This window comes from Miscanthus floridulus, chromosome 12 (genome assembly GCF_019320115.1).
Source record: "Miscanthus floridulus cultivar M001 chromosome 12, ASM1932011v1, whole genome shotgun sequence".
Lineage (NCBI taxonomy): Eukaryota > Viridiplantae > Streptophyta > Magnoliopsida > Poales > Poaceae > Miscanthus > Miscanthus floridulus.
In genome coordinates this window covers 60,770,589-60,790,798 of record NC_089591.1, presented here as the reverse complement: position 1 = coordinate 60,790,798, position 20,210 = coordinate 60,770,589, and the positions used below count along the sequence as shown (strand labels likewise).

The 20,210-nt window shown below is 46.7% G+C and overlaps 1 protein-coding gene across 1 annotated transcript; it reads left to right on the top strand.

Moving 5' to 3' along the window:
* The first annotated feature begins 10,747 nt into the window (after positions 1–10,747).
* LOC136496716 (remorin-like) lies at positions 10,748–19,514 on the top strand. Its single transcript, XM_066492465.1, has 5 exons — positions 10,748–11,205; positions 18,108–18,173; positions 18,254–18,341; positions 18,737–18,818; positions 19,055–19,514. The coding sequence occupies exons 1-5, from the start codon at positions 11,022–11,024 to the stop codon at positions 19,253–19,255; spliced, it is 621 nt and encodes a 206-aa protein (XP_066348562.1). The 5' UTR covers positions 10,748–11,021; the 3' UTR covers positions 19,256–19,514.
* Positions 19,515–20,210: the final 696 nt, after the last annotated feature.

Sequence of the window (20,210 nt, the reverse complement as noted above, 5' to 3'; positions counted from 1 at the left end):
CCCCAAGCTCACGTAGGTCGAAGGTAAGCTTGGCATGGTCCAGAGGTAGTGGTCCTAGAGGCGGCCAGTCAACGTTCATTGCCATCTGCATGTTTTAAGGAAATAGGTGTTAGCAGGTCAATAATAGATGAGCCTTGCATAAAAGAAAATGCAGGGTCAGTATATAACCGAAAGAAGGAAAATCCATAGAGTCGAAGTGTAATAAGACCGTTGTAGATAGTATTACCCAAATTTCCAGTTGAATACCACATCCATACAACGATAATATCAGAGTACAAATAGTGTAGAATTACATAATTTATTACATCATCGCATTGGCAGAATCAAAGTATCATTCATTCAGAACAGCTTGAAGATAAGATTGTCAAACTCGAGCGTAGGCACGAACCCCTCAATCATCAAACTCCTCAGAGCTATACTCCACAGCAGAACCTATGTGCCAAAATTTATCAGTACGAATTTGTACTGGCCACTCCCACCCTATGAGCATTGCTTTGTGGAAATTGGATGCAAGTTGGATATAATCAAAGAGGAGCCTATAAGGCTGGGGTTTCCTATATATATATATTATCATATCAAGTATATAATAGTATAGTCAAGTTTTAACACCATCCCCACACATTCCACCTTATTCCCGTCCAGAGCTAGGTTTTAATCCTGGGATCAATATACCACCATCTCCATGTCATCACCACATCACCACAATACCATCGCTCAGTCGATAGGCCAACTCCCTCTCGACACTATCTTAAGGCCTGTAGCCCCTGGCTATGACCGACACTCTCTCACGGGGGAAGAAGAGAAGGACTCATCTCATTATCTAGTTTAAGTGAAATCCAGGAAAGGTCCATAGCCGACAAGTCGGCACATGTATCGATCGATCAACCATACACTCTACAGAGGTTTTACATAACCACAAGATCTGCCTTCTTCGCTGACCGTCGTCAACTGGGCTGATTCTGGCCGCTTGCTAGCCTAGGATACTGCCACTCTACCATTCAACCCTGGTACACCCCAAGTCTAGTCTAGGGTGGCTAAAACTATGAGTCATGAGCCAGGTCCACAAGGTCTCCATGAAGTCTCGGAAGGGTGTGGGGGGAAATCCTCCTGCACCCCGTACCTCCTTACACTATCCGCTATCAACCTAGCAGTAGTGGCAATATCCTACCAAGTAGTCCGGCTATCCCTCATCCATATAGGGCGAGTGGTACATAAGGCTTCCCGGTGAATCTGAGTACTAGTAAGTCCTTAGGAATGACCAAGCCAGAATGTCTTCATCAGGGTTTCCATTTACCGTGCCACCATAGCTCCTCCATCCTGGGCTTCTCCCATCACAAGTTCACACCTAGGACCACCTCATATACCATTTACCCACCACAGGTATCCATTCCAGGGGTGGCCAGGTAGCACCCTAGGGCAAGACTTGCCCTAGGCTCATCGTATACTCCAACTTGGTCGACACAACCCTCACCCTCCACACACCCAAGTCACACACGCAGCACTCTCCCCATAGTCTAGATAACACCAGTTTCTACTATGCATTAATGTAGTATAAGCAGTAGTAGAAGTGTAAGCAATGAAATATAGCAGTAAGCGTGTGTCTAGCCTAATAGCAGGGTATGCAGGGGTAAGGTTACGTCAAGGTAAAGGCCATCAAGTAAGCATACTACCATGCAAGTCCTATCATAGTATGATTATAACAGTAAAGTAAAGCAATAGTAGTTCTATATTTAGCCATGCGTAATAGGTGCTACGAGATTGGGTGGGATGTGGCACCTTCAGTGTAGTCGTCTCCGTTCTCCTCACGGTACTCACAATCCTCGTCCGTCTAGTTCTCCTCTGATTCTGCAATGATCGTATTATAGTCGTGTTAGCGACGTCTATAGAATAGCATAAAGAAGCAATGAAAATTCAAAAGAGCCAAATGCACTCAAACATGGGTTCATTGCGTAAAGCTCGATTTTAGATGAATTTTGGTTCTGGTTTTGTATTTTTCTGAGGTCGTATGAATTAGTTATGAATTTCCGAAGTTTAAATCATCTCTGAAAATGGAAAAAGGCTGAATTAATCCTGGGCTGACACGTATCATGCTGCGACTGGTCCACGTGGCATGTTGACGTCAGCATGACATCAGCATGACATCATCAGCTCGGCTCTGAGCTGATAAGTGGGGTCCTGCTGATGTCATCTTAACATCAGCATGACGTCATCAACGTCATCAGTTCCGACAGATGGGGCCAGGGTCTCTTGGATCACTGACTTGTGGGTCCAGACTAAAGTCAACGTCAAGTCAACTAGGCGAGTCAACAGTCAACGGGTCAAGGTCACTGACATGTGGGGCCAGGGCTACTGACGTCAGCAGCTGACGTCATCGTGACGTCACCTCGGTTGTGTTGTTACTGACAGTTGGGACCCACGTGACGTTGTCATGAAATCAGCATGACGTCACTCACTGACGAGTGGGTCCAGAGTCCCTGTGTCGCTGACATGTGGGGCCAGGTCAACCGTCAATGTTGACCGGTCAACGGTCAACCAGGTTGGGCCTCGACTGGGCTTTGGTGGGCCTAGACAGGGCCAGAATTTGGGTCAGCCCGGCCCGGACACGTGGCATGTTGTGGCGCTACCATGTCGTAGCCATGGGCCCCTACTAGGCTTCGTTCACAGCTCAGCCCACACTGTGTGGTCCACGGTGGACTCATGTTCACGGTCCATGGACCAGCTGGCTAGTCTTCGGTGGACCGAGTCCACCCTCCTTCCCTTTTGGCTTAGCCTATGTGCACCGGGTGTAGGCGCGTGTGGCCGATGAGGGGAGCCCTCTGCTTCCATCCCCAGCGTGCTCCTGCTGGTGGTGTGCTCACCGGCATGATCCTACGACGGCGCTGGCGTCCAATTAAGGTGGGGAAAAGCTTCCCCAGGCCATGGCAAACACGATGGTGGGGTCTAGGTGGCTGGCCGAGGCTTTCTAGGGCATTGGCCACGGCGGTCGGTGGCTTGGTCGTGGCGGTGCTCGCCGGTGGGGCAGCTAGGGGCTGTTCCAAGGGTCTTGGTGCCCCGTTCCCAGTTCAGACTGCTAGCGGGCGACCGGGACAAGTGACGATAGTGACCAAAAGACGTGGCGGAGTCCGCGCGTAGTGATGGTGCACGACGGAGCTCCGACGGAGGTCCGGTGCTCGTGGCCAAGGCACTGTGGCCGGCTAACGAGGTCTCGGTCTACGCAGGCTACCCTCTAGGCGTCCTGGTGGTGCTACGGCTGCGTCCTAGTCTAGTGAGGCGGCTGGGTGCGCAAGTGGTGGCCGCGCCATGACGGACGGCGTCGGGAGCGCGGCTTGCGCGTGCTCTGCTACGACATCCATGGGGCTAGGAGGAGTCTCAGCAACGAGGGGCTCACCGTTGGTGTCGACGGCTGAAAGGATGGCTGTGCAGTGGAGGGTCGTGGCCAGTGTAGACGGGAGCAGTGCAGTGCCGACCCATGACCGTGGGCTCCGACGACTTCGGCAGCACGCGGGTGGCTCCGATCCTCCTCTCCCAAACTCCTTCTCGGCCCTCTACTCTCGGTGCGGTGCGGGCTGCTAGGGCCACCAAGCGGCTGGCGGTGGCTGAGGGATCCCTAGGGCTCTGGGCGTGGCTTTATAGCCCCCGGTGCTCGAGCACCATCTATGGCGGACGAGGCGGACGGCTGGTGATGCACCGTTGGCATCGAATGGCATCGCGGGCGTGGGTGGTTGGCGCGGAGGTTGCGTGGGCGCGGCGCCAAGGGGACAGGGCCAGGCGATTCGCGTGACCCTGGGCCCGCGCCTGTCATTTTGGTCGAGTCACGGTCGGAGGCGGTGCCGGCGTGGGGAGGAAGACAACACTGTGGCGGTGTGCGGCTGACGCGTGGGGTCCGGTGGCAGTGACAGCAAGCGAAGCGGGGAGGCGCGCGGGCGTGAGCGACGCGCCGGGCTGCTTGATGGGCTGGCCGCACGAGTTGGGCCGGCCTGCTGCTGCGCGCGCAAGCTGGGCTGGCTAGCTGCTGCGTGCTAGCGGGCTGAGCAGGCCGAGCCAGCTACGGGCCTTCTTCCCTCCTTTTTCCTTTTTTCTGTTTTATTTTTCTTCTCCTTTGTTTGAATTCCAATTTGGTTTGAAATTTGAATTCAAAATTGGTGTACCTTATTCATTGGAGTTTTAGTTATGAAGCCCACAACATTCTTTTATATATATATTAGGAATTTATTTAGCTATTTTGTATAACAAAAATAAGTGTAGTTTTGTTATACAAAAATGGAAATAGTTTTCTCTTTATACATTTATTCTTTAGTTTGAGTAATAACTACTTTATGGTTTATTTCTTTAAAGGAGTTGTTAGGCATTACATAGAACAAATGAAAATCCAAATCACCATTTGAGTTAACAATGTATGCTATGTTTCATTTGTCAGTATTTAAATAAACATGATAACAAATGACATGCCATGCTCATGAATTTGTCTAGTTGGGTTACTTCTAATGTAACACCTAGGGTTGGCTCCTATAGATGTCACTCAACATTGCATGGGGTTACAACAAAAATTTTATAGTTGTGATTTTTGGTGTGTGGATTTTTGGGTTGTTACAGCCACCACGATGAATGAGGGAGAGGGCAGGGCGTCCGCCACGACGTCGTGCGAGGGCAGTGGTGGCTAGAGCGAGGGAGAGAGCAGAGCGGTGACGGCTAGGGCGAGGGAGAGACCAGCCTTGCATCATGTGAGGTGCGTGCGGTTTGGGGGAGCTGGCCGCTTCGGTGTGGGATTGGGTAAGGGGCGCGGCGGGGGCATGGGAGTTTGAGGGCTGTGCAATGACTATATTACACTTGGATGAATAAAATCAACTAAAATTATTATTTCGCGTAGGCATCTAGAGGCACTCAGAAGCATCCCCAACCACCGTAAAAGCCCTCTTATCTCTAACCTGACGGTCAGGGGGAAAAGCATCATTTTCTTCGTAGCTGTAAATCATATAACGAGGTGATCATGAGGAAGATTTTGTACTCAAGACAAGCGTGTTTTTTCTCGATCACGCAAAAGGTTCGCGCGTCTTTCTGTTAAGGTAGAGAAAATGTTCAATACAATACACCTTAGCAGCACCCTAAAGGGGTCAATAAATTGTACATGAACGCTCGGATCCTCCTTATGTACTAATGAAACAAGCGCGCTTTTATAACTGTGTAGGTGCTCAACTGGCTGAATTGTGCTACTTTGTTAGGTTAGGACAGATTAAGTTGGTACTCCATGCAGATCGTGTGACCTCAGCAAATCTGAGATGCATAAATAACTCCCCTGGAATCGGTACACACGAAAAAGGTAATTATCATTCACACACGGACCCACCCACTCTCTGATTGATTATTGCAAACGCTTATTGGAGTAATACGTTTTTTTTAAAGAAAAAACGCTTAGAGTAAGCATACTCTTCTGGCCATGTCAGTTTGAGAAGGACATGACATTCATGTCGGGTCGCCGTGCGTACTTAGTTAACTGTAAAGCACACAGCATTACTCCGATTTTTGCAATAAACCCGAATCCACCATCATGGCATTGTGGTTGTTTGCCATTATCTTATGTAAAGGAAAAGGAATCATCAGGGCCCTGAAAATAAGAATAGAAAACATTGGCCACCAAGTTAAAAGGACAAATACTGTCCATATATTCAGTACTACTGCAGGTGGCATATAGTTCCTCCGCTTATCCCATTGGAAATGGAAAATACACCAGTTACAGTTAACTAGACCTCGAAAGCAAGAAATTTCTCCTTTTGTTTTCAATTGTGGTGTTATGTTCTATTAGTCAGTACTATTTCGAAATAACTCTACGCTAACTGGAGGGTAAAAATGTCTAAGAATATTTATTCAGTTGCCTCGTGTTCTTAGGTTATTCAGTTCTTTCGAGTGTGGCCAATTGTGCTGAAACAACGGATAAAGCATCTCATAATGCACCTGCTTTTGGTTTTGCAGTGATGAAAGAACTCTGATGGGCCATCAAGCCCTTCTTTTCTCTCATCTGCTTTGGACTAACGGGACAGCCAGTGACCTTCTTTATTCTCGTGGGCTCTGAACCTGTCCGTGTGTTGTCATTTGTGAGTTTTCCAGCAAACAATATCCGATTACTCGCTGGTGCTTATCAGCTTATGTACTCGCCGAAGGAAACCATGCAACTGGGACGCAGATATCCTGTTTGGTCATTGATGAAAGCAAGAACTTCGCCACATGGATCGGCGTCTGCAAGAAAAGTTGTAGAAATTTTGCATGAATTGAACACTTTCTCGACTAGGATTTGATGTAAAACGTGAACGTGAAGACTATCACCCCTTTTTGACTGAAAAGATCTTTATCATAATCTCGTGAGGAAAAAGGAGGCAAAACATATAAATATAGCTGAGAAAAGGGTCTTCACCTGATCACTGTAACAAATCTCAGGAACGTGAGCAAGAAGACCAGTCGTTTCACAACTGCAAATCAGGAACAGATCACTTGGCAAGTGAAGCTGAAAACACTGGCTGGTTACGTGAATACTGATGCTTCAGAGATGTCGACCTGAAAGCACAGCACCCATGACCCATCCATGAATCATTCGCCTGTGTTCACTGAACCGCCGTTTCCTGAACTATTGCAGTCCGGCCTGTCGAGGAACTCCGTCTGTTAGAGAGGCTTGGCTCCAACCTGAACCACTGGATTCTGACCTGTCTTTTTTCAGACAACATATAATATGTTCAGTACTATATGTATACAAAAGTCTATTTCCGTACGCATTTCAGGAACGTAGTTGAGGCTTTGCTGGCTACAATTAAAAATTTCCGTTTGGAAAGCTTTGCTGTTGGCAGAATCTCCAGCGATACATACATAGTCATAAAGAACCGACCGTACCGGGAATCATGCAAGTCCAGCCGTCTAGGTGACTTGGCTCATAAAACATCACCCTCGAGATCATAGCGCCCATCCCTGTAAACCCTAGCCTGAAGATAAAGGATGCATACATCTTTATCAAGAAAAAGCAAAATACAAGTATACAACCCCTCAGGCACACAGAATTGCACATATTTTAAACATCGTGCAGTCATCAGGACGTCAGAAGAGTTAGGGAACGAGAAGAAAAACTCCAGAAGCCACCAGGACAAGTTGGGGCCAGGTGGAGATGGCTCGCACGCAGCTTGAAAACGATCCTCCTCTCTCCCTTGACTTCAAATGGGATTCATGAGGCCGAGAAAGCCAACAAATGTAGGTGAGAGCCTGTCTGACAGGGATTTGGAGGCCTGATGATTTCCAAATGGCTGCTGGGTTTGTGGCTGCAATGTTTGCAGCGTATCGGCACGGATCTTTGGCCGAAGGTAACCAATTTAAATATGCATGTTTGCTAAAGATTAGCAGAGGAGGAGAACGACGACTGGATTGGTGGGTTACCGACATGCGTCGCTGTCGAGCCACGTTATCCCCGCGATGCGTCCAACACGCCGGCGGGGCAGCGTGAGGATGTGGATGCAAGATTTTTGAAATGCTCGCCTGCCTGCTTGTGTGCTTCAGTATTAGGTTAGGCTGATAAGTCATGGTTGAAAGTATCGTTAGTTGATTTATTGTGAGGAAAAAAATATTATTCATTGATTGAAAAAATACGGACCTAAGTAAACAGAGTGATAGCTATTTGAATGCCACCTCATATTTTAGGTCCCACATGTAAGAAAATTTGTATTCTATTTTATACCTCTTTCCTACCCTATGAAAACCACTCATTTACTCTTTCAGTTGTTTCAATTTATTCTCTCTCACATAATACTATTAAATCAGCCGAAACACAAAAAAAAAAAAAATGTACCAGCCGAACACACCTTCTCCTTCCACGAACCCGTCGCCTCTCTCTGCCGGGAAAAGGCGGGTCCCGCAAGTGCCTTTGGAAGCGTGCGAGACTAACGGCGGAAGAGTAAGCCAGCGAGGAGGTTTTTCACGCTCTCTCACCCCTCGGACCTGTTCGCTTTACCTTTCTGAAATGTAGGGTTCCCTTATATGTTGTTTTCAAAAAAAAATATATACTATAGTTAATAAATCAGGCTGATTAGCTCAAACGAACCGGACCATGTCATCCAGATTCTGACGTCAGCCGACGATTTGATTCGCCGTTGGGGACGCCCTATTGGCAAGGGAAATCAGGCCTGTCAAAGTGTCAAGCCGTAGCCTTTAATCTGACGCGTGCCTGACCACATCCATATCACTGTGTTTTAGCCCCTTTAGCTCTGTTTCCATGTGCTAACCTGCGAACTTGTTGGTAACCAACCAGGGATCGGTTACAGCAGCCCTGCTTTCGGTCAGTTTGGTTAACGAAGAAGACAGCGAGGGTTCAGAGTCTTTCAGAAGGACAACAGCAACAGGAAGACAGCGAAGGGATGACGTATATACGAGGAGACTTGTCACGTGGATGTACTGATGTGTGCGTATTCCTGATGATTTCCGTACGTAGGCGCCGTTCGACGAAGACGTACAGAGGAAAAATCGAAGCAGATTTGGCCCCTATTGGTTTCGCTGAAAAAACAAGACGAAACACTGTTTCAGCTGATTTATTGTGAGAGAAAAATACTGTTCCGGCTGAAAAAATAAGCTAAAAAGACGGATCATAAGAGAAGTAACCAGGGCCGAAGGGGTCGTTTGCAGTAGCGGGACGCGGGATGCATCGCGTAGCGCTTGTTCGGCTGATATTAAAGTTGGCTGATAAGTCAATCTTAACTGATTTGTTATAAAAGAAAAATACTATAAATTATAGCTGATAAGTTCAAACGAACACACCTCTGGCTGCACTCACCGGTCACCAGCAAGGCATGTTGGCTTCTTGTCCATTTGCCTGCTAAATCATTGCTACAGCACATTGTTGGACAGTTGCACAGCAAGGCCTGGTCGGCCCCCAAGCCTTGGTCTGTGTTGTGTTTAGTTGACGAAACGAAAATTTTTAGATGTCACATTAGATGTTTCAGAAATATCGGAAGGAGTTTTCGAATATTAATAAAAAAACTAATTATATAGCTCACCTGGAAACTACGAGACGAATTTATTAAGCCTAATTAATTCGTTATTAGCGTATGTTATTACTGTAGCACTATGGCTAATCATGGACTAATTAGTCTTAAAACATTCGTCTCACGATTTCCAACTAACTGTGTAATTAGTTTTTTTTTCGTCTATATTTAATATTCCATACATGTGTCGTAAGATTTGATGTGATAGTTTGGGGTGAAAATTTTTAGGAACTAAACCAGGCCTTTAGTTGGCCAGCTAAACTAGTGCGTTTTGTTTCCTATGACTTGCCAACGGTATGTATGAATAATCAAAACAAATCCAGTAAACTAGTGCGTTTTGTTTCCTTGCTGAAAAAAATGAGGAACCATTTGCCATGGATACGACCATGACAATTCACACGATACAATGAAGCATGTAAACTTATTTGCAGAGCCGGTACTTCCAAACTAGGACCCGCAACCGCGAAGTGTATCCGGACGAGCGTATTTGTCCTGCTCCTGCTGGTCTTGTCATGGAATACGAGGACTCCCAAAGAGAAATGCTAGAAGGCCAGTTTATACTTCAACTTGAGGAGGGGGTAAGCGAGCCTCCCCCGGACGTGGACGGTGGACCCGTGGTCCATGCCGCGGCAGTCGTCGGGCAGGTGGACGTGCCCGGGCGGCTCGCGCTGGAACCGCCCAAAACCGCGCAGGACACTTGTCGGCCGCGACATCCGGGCGGGCGCGGACATATGCGCGCACGCCCGTCCGGGACCCGGCGCCGGCGACCTAGGAGTAGTAGGCTAGTAACCGATCGATGACGATAAGATAGGAACAACGATTCGGCAAGGCTACAGTGCTACGGACGAGACGGACCAATGGCGAACGCCCGGCGAGCGGCTTTTAAATCCACGCACGATGCAAGGAACGCAAGCCTATGATCACCGATGGTCCTGAGCGACGTCGCCGCCCACATTGATGCCGCGCTGGTACGTTCAAGCGAGCCCCGTGGGCCGTGGTCTCGCCACGCCACGTTTGCCCGGCTAAGCTGCGGAGCCGTTCGACCTCCTCGCCGCGCGCTAGGACGTCCGTGGTCTGTCAACAGTGCCCACGGGCCGACGTTGAACGAAACGAACGTTGCTGGCGTGGGTGGTGGCGACGCGCGTCGTGCTCGTGCAGCGGCCACCACCCACCAGAGTCTCCGCGCTCACGGGATCCGAGCGCCCAGCGGCGCGGGCCGCGGGGGCGCCGTGGGGCGTGCGCGGGGGTGGGGGTGCTGGGCCAACTCGTCACGGCAGTGCCACAGCGCAATTGCGCTGGGAGGAGCCAACGCGCTGCGCCCGCGGCGGGCCCATGCCATGATGCGCCGGCCGGGGTCGCCGTCACGTACGCGCCCATGGCTTCCTTGCCGACTCTCTCTCTCTCTCTCTCTCTCTAAGAAAAAACCACGCTAGATGGAAATGGAATGATGGATTACGGTTACGGCGCGTCTCGCTCTCCTGAACCTGCTGCTGATCTTGGGCGGACACCCCCAATTTTTTTTTAAACTCGGACACCCCCACATCTTTGTATATCATTGCATCAACCATACTGAATCGGGTTAACTACGCGAAAGAAAATTTTAAGACAGTTTAAAATAAAAGCGTTTTCTGTATCTTTTAAAATACAGCAACGTACCACTCATCCACCTGCAACAGCAAGGCTGCAAATGACAGAATCCGGGCTATAAAACCGTCCCTGAACCGAGGAACCTGGAGCCCCACACCCCCTAACCCGGGAGAATACGAGGCCCTCTTCTGTCAGAATTCAGAAACACACCAAGCCAACCTCCGCTCCCTCCTTCCCTTCCCTTCCCTTGCGGCCTAAACTACTCTCCATCTTCGTCCAGAGTCCAGCAGACACGGCCAACAGTTAAACCGCTTGCTATTAGTACGCGCCACCACGATCGCACGCATACGCACACGCACAGGAACAGCTAGCTCGCACCACACACACTCAACAGCAACAGCTAAGCTTCTCCTACCAGACAGCAACATGGCTGAGGAGGAGGCCAAGAAGGTGGAGGTGGAGGTCACCAAGGACAAGGAGCCCGAGGCGGCGCCCGCGGAGGCCGAGCCGGAGGCGGCCAAGGAGGACGTCGCCGAGGAGAAGGCCGTCATCCCCGCGACCGAGCCGCCGGCGCCGGCCGACGACTCCAAGGCCCTGGCCATCGTCGAGAGTGAGTACAACCAGCTCTGCTTAATTAATTCTCCTGCCTCTATGTAGTGGAAGGCTTGCGATGGAAAGGTGGTGCTGGCGTACTGGTTTGTTTGTGCTTTAAATTCATGTGCTAGGAATTTTGAGAAACTCTCCTCCTCTGACCTCTCTATGCTTTGGTTCGTCGTCTCTGTACTTTCTAGTAGCTGTACAGTGGCAGTACTAGGTACTACTTGTGATCTTTGACAGTTGGTTTGCTTCTCTTTTCATGGGTTCCTGATTTGTTGTCGGCATGATCCTTTGGTGCTGGTTGTTGTCGAACCTATTTGGTCCGACTACTTTTCGCAGAGAACAAAATTTTCTTCTTAGGAATTCAGAATTATTTGTGTCAGGCTGTGAGGTGCAAATCATACTGAAACCTGCGATCAAGTTCTAAAGTACTCTAGTCCTATCGTAAAAATATATAGTGAAGTAAATTTTCGAGTCATCGTTTTTCAGAATTATTTACCAGCTTGCTAAATGGTTTTTCATTTTGTGTGAGTGGTAGCCATGACTGGCAAGGAGTCTGGAGGAATTGCTTGTCAAGTTCTGCAGGGGTACGGGGGTAAAAATGTCCACAAACATTTTGGGGATCGTTCCCTCACTTCGAAACACAAAATTGATTTTAGGACGACGTGGCCATCGTAGGTTTCTAGTTTGAGGGTTCTAAAAGTATGCTTGTTGTTTAATGCCTAGACATGTAGCATTTCCTTTTCTTGAAATTTGATTTTAGTGAAAATTCAGATTTTATTTCGGAAAAAGATGGTAGTTGGAACTTTCCTGAATTCTTCACTTTCTCCCCACCTTTTGGCCTTTCTTGCCTGCTCTCATCTTTCTTCTACCTTTATCCATTCCAGTTTCCCTTAAAACAAAAAAAATAACGCAAGCCTTAGAGTCAGCATGTATTCCGATCGTTTTTCTATCTCAATATAATGAAGCGCAGCTCTTGTGTTCTAGTAAAAAAAATGCTTTAGAAAGATTCTAAGTTTCATGCTAAGAGAAAAAGAATCAGACAGAAAACAAAGGCGTATATATAGAACAACTTTCCACTGTGGGTTTGGATTTTTTTTTTCTGGATTATCAGACAGTTCTTTCTCATTTCTTCAAATCATGGAGGAATTATTTCGGTATTAGAATAGACAATTCTGTTATTTTTCCGCTTTGTTATTCAACTTAGATTAGTGAGTACAAATTCAGATGACAGATGAATCTTGACAAGGTTATGATAAATTTTAACTGACTTCTTTAGATATATATTTCTCTCATATTAACATGCCCCATCACAGCTTACAGAAGCTAGACAATGCTTTCTGTTAGTTGCTGCTACGTCTTCAAAGATGTAGTACATCAGTTCCTTGCATAGGTGGGCAAATGACGAAATCATGCGCTCTGAAGCATTCAGTTTCTCTAATGGTTATGCAGATATACAAAATAAACTCTTTATATTTTTGAACGAAAAAACTCCTTTTTTATATAATTGAAGAAATATCCGGCTTCATCCCCACGAGTGAGGAATCAGACAAAATAAGCTCCTGGAAATTCAATTTACATCTATTGTTTTTTTTCCCTTTGGCCTAGGCCTTGTTACTTCCCCTATTTTTTAATAGACGACAGGTTCTGCTTGTTTACCTTAAAAAATTACTTTTATTGTTTAAATGGCCAAAAACATGAACAACTAATCAACAGAACACAATGGGTGCCAAATTTGAGCTGGCAAACCAGGCAACTTGCTGTTCTCTGGTTTATCTCTTATCATGTCGATCCATCTTTTGTTATTTGCCTATATTAATCCCACAAAGCCTACTCATTCACATCCAAAGCCGTAATTCCCGGAACTAGATAATTTTCTCAAGGGACGAAAACTTAGCAAGATGCCAACATACTCGTATACAAGCTGAACATTGCATCTCACACGTACAGTGTTGACAGCCAAAATTAATCAACCAACAAACCATATCCTAAAAAATTGTTAAGCACATCACAAATACATAGAAGAAGATTTTTTTTTGTAGCCACTAATTCTTTGAAATTATTTTGCATTAAGTATGCTGGTGACCTGGTCATGTATCTTCATAATACCAACCTTTAAAAAAAAAAGGCAAGAGCTCAGTTTTTTTTAACAAAAGGCAGGAACTCAATTAAGAAGAAGAGCAGAAAACTGATCATCGGATACTTAAAAGTTGGAACACTATGTCATCATTTGGTCATTCCTTTCCTGAAAGAGGTAGAGTAGGTTTCTATGGTTACTATCTATTGCTTTGTATTTCGTGTAGTTTAGAATAAGATTAATCCTACGCAAGCAGGAGCATACTAGTCAAATAAGAGAAAGGGGAATCTACAATCTTTCTCACTAAGCAAGCTATCTAAGCAGCAGTTACACAGGACCTGGATCTGGATACAAATAAGTTGTGCATGGCAATCTCAAGTGCATACTTCTGCACAGATAATAGTATAGTGACACAACATTTTGCTCTGTGAAGCTAATGGGCTGGGGTGGATCATTTTTTAGATAATGGATAAACATCCGGCCTCTACATCCGTAGATGTACACAGCCCAAAATTACAGATAATGATAAAACCAAAAAGAAAGCCAAGGTCTTATAACATGACCAAGACGCTAACTTAAACAATAAAATTGTTTCCATCCGTTATTGGATATCTCTAGAGCAATAACTTCTAATTTCTTGCTTATTGTCGAGAGCGCGTCCTTAGCTTGCTCTTCACGCTGCAGCTGGGCCCAGAAGCGTAACCAGTACGCTCCCCTGAAAATGACCTGCATAATAGAGTTAGATTTTATTTTATTAAAAACAACATCATTACGGCATCTCCAAATAGCCCAACACATAGCAGCCACTCCCACCCAAATCAAATTTCTAATCCTTTTATTTTGATTAGACAGCCAGTTACCAAACATGTGGCTGATTGATCTAGGTTGAGTTAAACTAGTAGCAAAGAAGATAATCCTCCAAATCATTATGGCAATAGGGCAGTCCAGGAATAAGTGTTGAATAGTTTCATTCCCATTGCAACAAACGCAATTCTGACTCCCTTTCCAATTTTTCCTAGACAGGTTATCTTTGGTAAGAATGACACCTCTTTGTAGGAACCAGAGGAAAATTTTTATTTTTAGAGGAACTTTTATCTTCCAAATCTTCCTATGCCGAAAAGATGTATTTGTATCTATAAGGTTGAGATACATGGATCTGACTGAGAATGAACCTGAGCTGGTTAAACTCCATCTAAAATGATCAGATCCATTTATTAGTTCGACATGAGAAATACTTGCTACTAGACTAAGCCATTCTGTAAGTTTATTACCCACCAGAGCCCTCCTAAAAGAAATATTCAGAGGGCTAGTGCTCATTATCTTTGAGACTGTAGCGTGAGGATCTCTCACAATATTATATAAAGATGGATAACGAACTTTCAGAGGCCTAGCACCTACCCATACATCATCCCAAAATCTAGCCGTGGTTCCATCCTTAATATCGAAAGAACCTTTTGCCAGCACCTCATCCTTGATATGCATGAGGCCTCTCCAAAAATGTGAATCATTTGGCTTTGCCGTGACCTGGGATAAACTTTTTGAATTTAGGTATTTATTCTGTAATAGCGTTTGCCATATGCCTTCTGTGTTCATGAGATTCACTAGCCATTTTGCTAGTAGGCATTTATTTTGCAGTTGTAAATTCAGAATACCTAGTCCACCTTGATCCTTGGGACGACAAATGATATCCCATTTGGCAAGGCGGTATTTATGTTTCTCTGAGGATCCTTGCCAGAAGAACCTCGACCTAAAATGATCGAGTTTTTTGATAACTCCTTTTGGGATCTCAAAGAAAGACATCATAAACATGGGTAGGCTGCTTAATACAGAATTAAGCAGTACTAGACGTCCCCCATAGGATAAGTATTTCGCTTTCCAGCATGAGAGCTTTTGTTCGAATCGCTCTTCAACTTTTCTCCATTCAGAATTAAGGAGTTGCCGGTGGTGCATAGGGATGCCTAGATATCTGAAGGGGTATTCCCCTGCTTTACAGCCAAAGAGATCAGTGTAGAAGGATTCCATTTCTTTGGCTGCCCCAAAGCAAAAAATCTCACTCTTGTGGAAATTAATTTTGAGCCCAGATAATTGTTCAAAGGCGCATAGTAAAAGTTTGAGATTTTTCGCTTGTTCTTGATCGTGGTCTAGAAACATGATGGTGTCATCTGCATATTGTAGGATTGATAAACCATCATCAATCAGGTGGGGGATAATTCCACTTATCTGCCCATCCGCTTTTGCTCTATTAATAAGAATAGCTAGCATATCAGCGACGATGTTAAATAAGATAGGTGACATAGGATCACCCTGCCGGAGTCCCCTTCTGGTTTGGAAGTATGGGCCAATGTCATCATTAACTTTAATCCCCACACTTCCTCCAGAGACCATATTCTGAACCCACCTACACCATTTAGGTGAGAAACCTTTCATACGCAAAGTCTGTTGTAAGAACGACCACTTGACCTTGTCATATGCTTTTTCAAAGTCAATTTTGAAAATGACTCCGTTTCTTTTCTTAGAGTGTAATTCATGGATGGTTTCGTGGAGAATTACCACACCTTCCATAATATTCCTACCTGGCATAAAGGCCGACTGTGTTGGTTTCACCACTGTTTTGGCAACCGTAGCTTTGCCTAGAGCTTGAGAGATTGAGGGGGACTAGAATAGTTTCATAATTCATTCCTTCCCTTCCATTGTGCCCCATGGGCTGAATATAAAGGGTACATAGGACTAACACCTCTTGTGCCTAGACAATATGGTACTATTCCTATAGATAAATAACTAAGAGAGACACTAATTAACACTAATGGGCTTAAGGCCCAACTAGGACACTTGCGCCCTACGGCGCCCCTCTTTATGCCCATGACAGACACTTGCGCCCTACGGCGCCCCTCTTTATGCCCATGACATCTCCCCCGCCCTTGGAGACCCAGCTCGTCCTCGAGCTGGATAGATTCCGCGGACTTATTTGACTCGACCTAAGGTTAAGCCTTTTACATCTCGGCTTACCATTTTTATTTAAGACGAAAATACAACTATATCCACCTGGATCCCAAGGGAAGAGCGCCTCTGTTGACTTCATGTAAGCTGAAGGGTGGAGCGTGAAGCAACCGGCGCTTATGCTGGATGTGTCTAGCACCACGGCAGGCACAAGGATGAATGAGATCGCCATAGCCTTTGATGCCTGATGCTGGATGGTGATGCGAGGTCGCTGCACTGGAGGCGCCCATACTTGGACCTCCCCTTCGATTGGAGCCGCATGATGTATGGAAGGGCCCGAGGGGATGAACAGGCATGACAGCGAGGAGCTGAGGTGCCTGCGTATCTTCCGCACCATGCGACGGACAAGCAATCCTCGTACTGCTGCCTGGAGGCGCACCGTTGCTTGCTCCTTCAATGCTTTTGTGGCACGAAGAGCCCGCGCTCGGCGGCGTGCCAGGAGTCCGCGTGTGGCTGCCTGGAGGCGTACAGCCGCCCGGCGTTCACGGTCCCTCTTGTCCATCGCCTCGAGACACGCCCGGATGCGATCAAGTTGTGCGGACATCTTATCAAGGCGGCGCATGGAGTTGTCGAGCAGGTCGGGGCCTGGGGGCGGTTTGAACCGCCGCCGCAGGAGCTCGGTGAAGTGACGCCACGCTGGGGTGCCTTCCTCCTCCTGGTATTGGAGGAACCAAACCCGGGCGTCAGCTTTCAAATTGCAAGAAGCTATCCAGACCCGTTCTTCCACCATGATGCGCTCCCGGCGGAAGTAGAGCTCGCACTGGTTGATGAAGGCCTCCGGATCAGAGGTTCCATCAAACTGTGGAAACTCCATCATGTACGGGCGTCGACGGACAGTGTCCCGCTGAAGCAGGGGACGAAGGTACGCGCGTGGGGATGATCACCCGCGTGAAGACGATCGGTGCGGGAAAGACCCGCGTGCGTGGAGATGGCCCGCGCGGAAGGAGACCGCCCGCGCGTGAAGAAGAATCGCGCGGAGTCCCACCAGCGCCCGCACGTGAAGCCCGCGCGCGCGTGAAGACGAATCGCGCGGAGGAGTCCCCGCGCGTGGAGACTTTGATCCGCGCGTGGACGGCGCAACTGAAGGAGGGCCGCGCGGATGGCGCGGACAATTCTCTGCCTTTCCTTCCCTCATAAGCTTGGCGCTGTCTTGGACTGGTGCTTGGTGGTGGGGCTAAGAATAGAATCTTGATGGTGCGGCAAAGAGTAGAAGAAAGGCGTGGTGCTTGGTGGTGGGTTGTGGCTGCGGCGGCGCATGAAGACGGCGGCGATGGTGGGGGTTGGCCTGGCGGCGGCGGAATTAGGGTTCTGCTGGATCGGTTTTTTTTTTTTGGATGGAGAGGATCGACGAGATGGTTGCTGCTGGCGGCGGCTAATGGAGAAGACTGGCAGCGGCTGTGGAAGGATCGACAGACTCGTGATACCAGATGTTATGTACCCGGATATATTTGGGGATAACTGGGGATAATTAGGCCTTAAGCTTTGCCTAGAGCTTGAGAGATTGAGGGGGACTAGAATAGTTTCATAATTCATTCCTTCCCTTCCATTGTGCCCCATGGGCTGAATATAAAGGGTACATAGGACTAACACCTCTTGTGCCTAGACAATATGGTACTATTCCTATAGATAAATAACTAAGAGAGACACTAATTAACACTAATGGGCTTAAGGCCCAACTAGGACACTTGCGCCCTACGGCGCCCCTCTTTATGCCCATGACAGACACTTGCGCCCTACGGCGCCCCTCTTTATGCCCATGACATATACTTCTTCTATATAAAATTGTTCAGCAAAATTTGCAGAAAAACAAGCTTAAATTCTCTATTTTTCTGTCTTTCCAGAAGTTGCAGATGAACCTGCTCCAGAGAAGCCTTCTGCCGAGAAGCAAGGGGGCTCCAATGACAGAGGTAATAATTAAATAATTTCTTCTTGTCATCGAGTACAAGTGTACAACTATGCCTATTAAAACCTGAAACATGATCTGCAGATCTCGCTCTTGCAAGGGTGGAAACAGAGAAGAGGAACTCTTTGATCAAAGCATGGGAAGAGAATGAGAAGACAAAAGCTGATAACAAGTATGTTTCTTACCTTTTCCTATTCCCCTGAACTCGTTTTCAGTGGAACCATTATTTGTTCATTACAGTAGATGCAGTTTTTGCTCTGCATTCTTCAGTCATCTATAGTTCTTTCATCAAAGGAATTGGAAGTTTAGTACAAGTTTCTGTGAATGATGTTTCTAGGATTTCTAGCATTACAACCAGGGAAGTGGATACAAAATTCTGCTCAATCCAAACTAAAATGACAAAAGGCATAAGGGCAAACAGGATAACATAGTATGTCAAGTGGAAGATATCATATAGAAAACACTTCACATCTATCTAGATTCTTAATATCCAATAGAAGTTGAAATAATCCGTTGGCAGGTGATGTGGAAATTCCTAACTTGAATTAATTGGCACAATTGTGACAGGGCTGCTAAGAAAGTATCCGCTATTCTTTCATGGGAGAACACAAACAAAGCAAACATAGAAGCTCAACTGAAGAAGATTGAGGTAATTCCATTCGCTCTCTTCTTTGACCTTTTAATAGAAGGAATGATCTTTTTTATCATCTGGTATGTGCACTTACTAAGTTTAAGCATCTCTCATATTTTGATAGAGACTTGAGTCACCGATAACAATTAATCCATTATAGAGGAATTTGGAGAAGGATAGATCCAGTAGACTAATATGCCACCCCTCAAAGGTGATATCCTCTTAGCTAAAGCTTATGATTTATTCATGTTCAGGAACAACTGGAAAAGAAGAAGGCTGAATATGCTGAGAAGATGAAGAACAAGGTTGCAATGATCCACAAGGAAGCCGAAGAGAAGCGAGCGATGGTGGAGGCAAAGCGCGGTGAGGAGGTCCTCAAGGCCGAGGAGATGGCTGCCAAGTACCGGGCCACCGGTCACGCTCCTAAGAAGCTCATTGGGTGCTTCGGAGCCTAAGATACCTTCCAAGTCACACCGAGCAGAAAGTGAAAACCGCCAACCAGCGATTGCTTGGTCCTCTCGCTCTATCAAGTGTGTAGTGTCTTCGAAAGTGTGTAAAGCCTACTGCTGCTGTATATACAGATATTGTTTCCAAGACAGGCGTTTGGTGGTGTACATGTTGAATGCTTGACGAGAAACATTCTTATTTGTAGTTAAGGGGTCACACTGTTGTTGTTGTTGACATTTAAGCAGACATTTTGTTCTTCTGGTGTTATTGTTTTTGTCCCCGTCTCTTTGTTCCTTACTGCTGGTTTGAGTTTCTATCCATGTGCATCTGAAATGTTCTTTTCATGTACAGCTTTTTGTAGCACCTGAATAGCCCTCGTGCTTAAATACCAAGCTCCTGAAACGGGTTCTGTCTGGAAAATACTGTGATTTGGTAACGGGTAAGAGGTGAAAACGGTGATGGTGACACTTAATTAGGTCACACGCTCGATAAGGAGCTAGATCACTCGATGTAGGGTCTAGCCGATTTTCAGATCGGCCGGCGCCTAGGAGATGTCCACACCTAGACCTTGTGCCTCCAGTGATGAGCGCGATACGCAAAACACGTCGCCGGAGGAGCCTCGCCAGGAGCGCGATACGCAAGACACACCGGCGAGGTCTCTTGAGACCCGAAACCCCACACGCCCGGGAGGGACCCCGTTGGGGCGTGCAGTGACTATGAGCTGCTCTAGCTGGCCTGACCGCTCTAGAGCTTCGCTGTCATCGATCCACCATCCATACAATGCCGATGAAGAACGAGAAGTAGAGAGAAAGATAGGGTATAAGAGAGACAGTAGATTGTTTTTTTTTGTATGATTATGTGTGTTGAGCACCTCAATCGGCCATGGACCTTATATTTATAAGGTGGGGGTGGCCTTATCCCTTAAGGAGTCGAAACCCCTTCCAAATCACTGTCAAAACATGC

Coding starts and splice junctions, on each gene's coding strand:
- LOC136496716 (XM_066492465.1), top strand. CDS start 11,022: ATGGCTGAGGAGGAGGCCAAGAAGGTGGAGGTGGAGGTCACCAAGGAC. Junction 18,174..18,253: donor AGGGGGCTCCAATGACAGAG/GTAATAATTAAA, acceptor CATGATCTGCAG/ATCTCGCTCTTGCAAGGGTG. Junction 18,819..19,054: donor CTCAACTGAAGAAGATTGAG/GTAATTCCATTC, acceptor ATTCATGTTCAG/GAACAACTGGAAAAGAAGAA.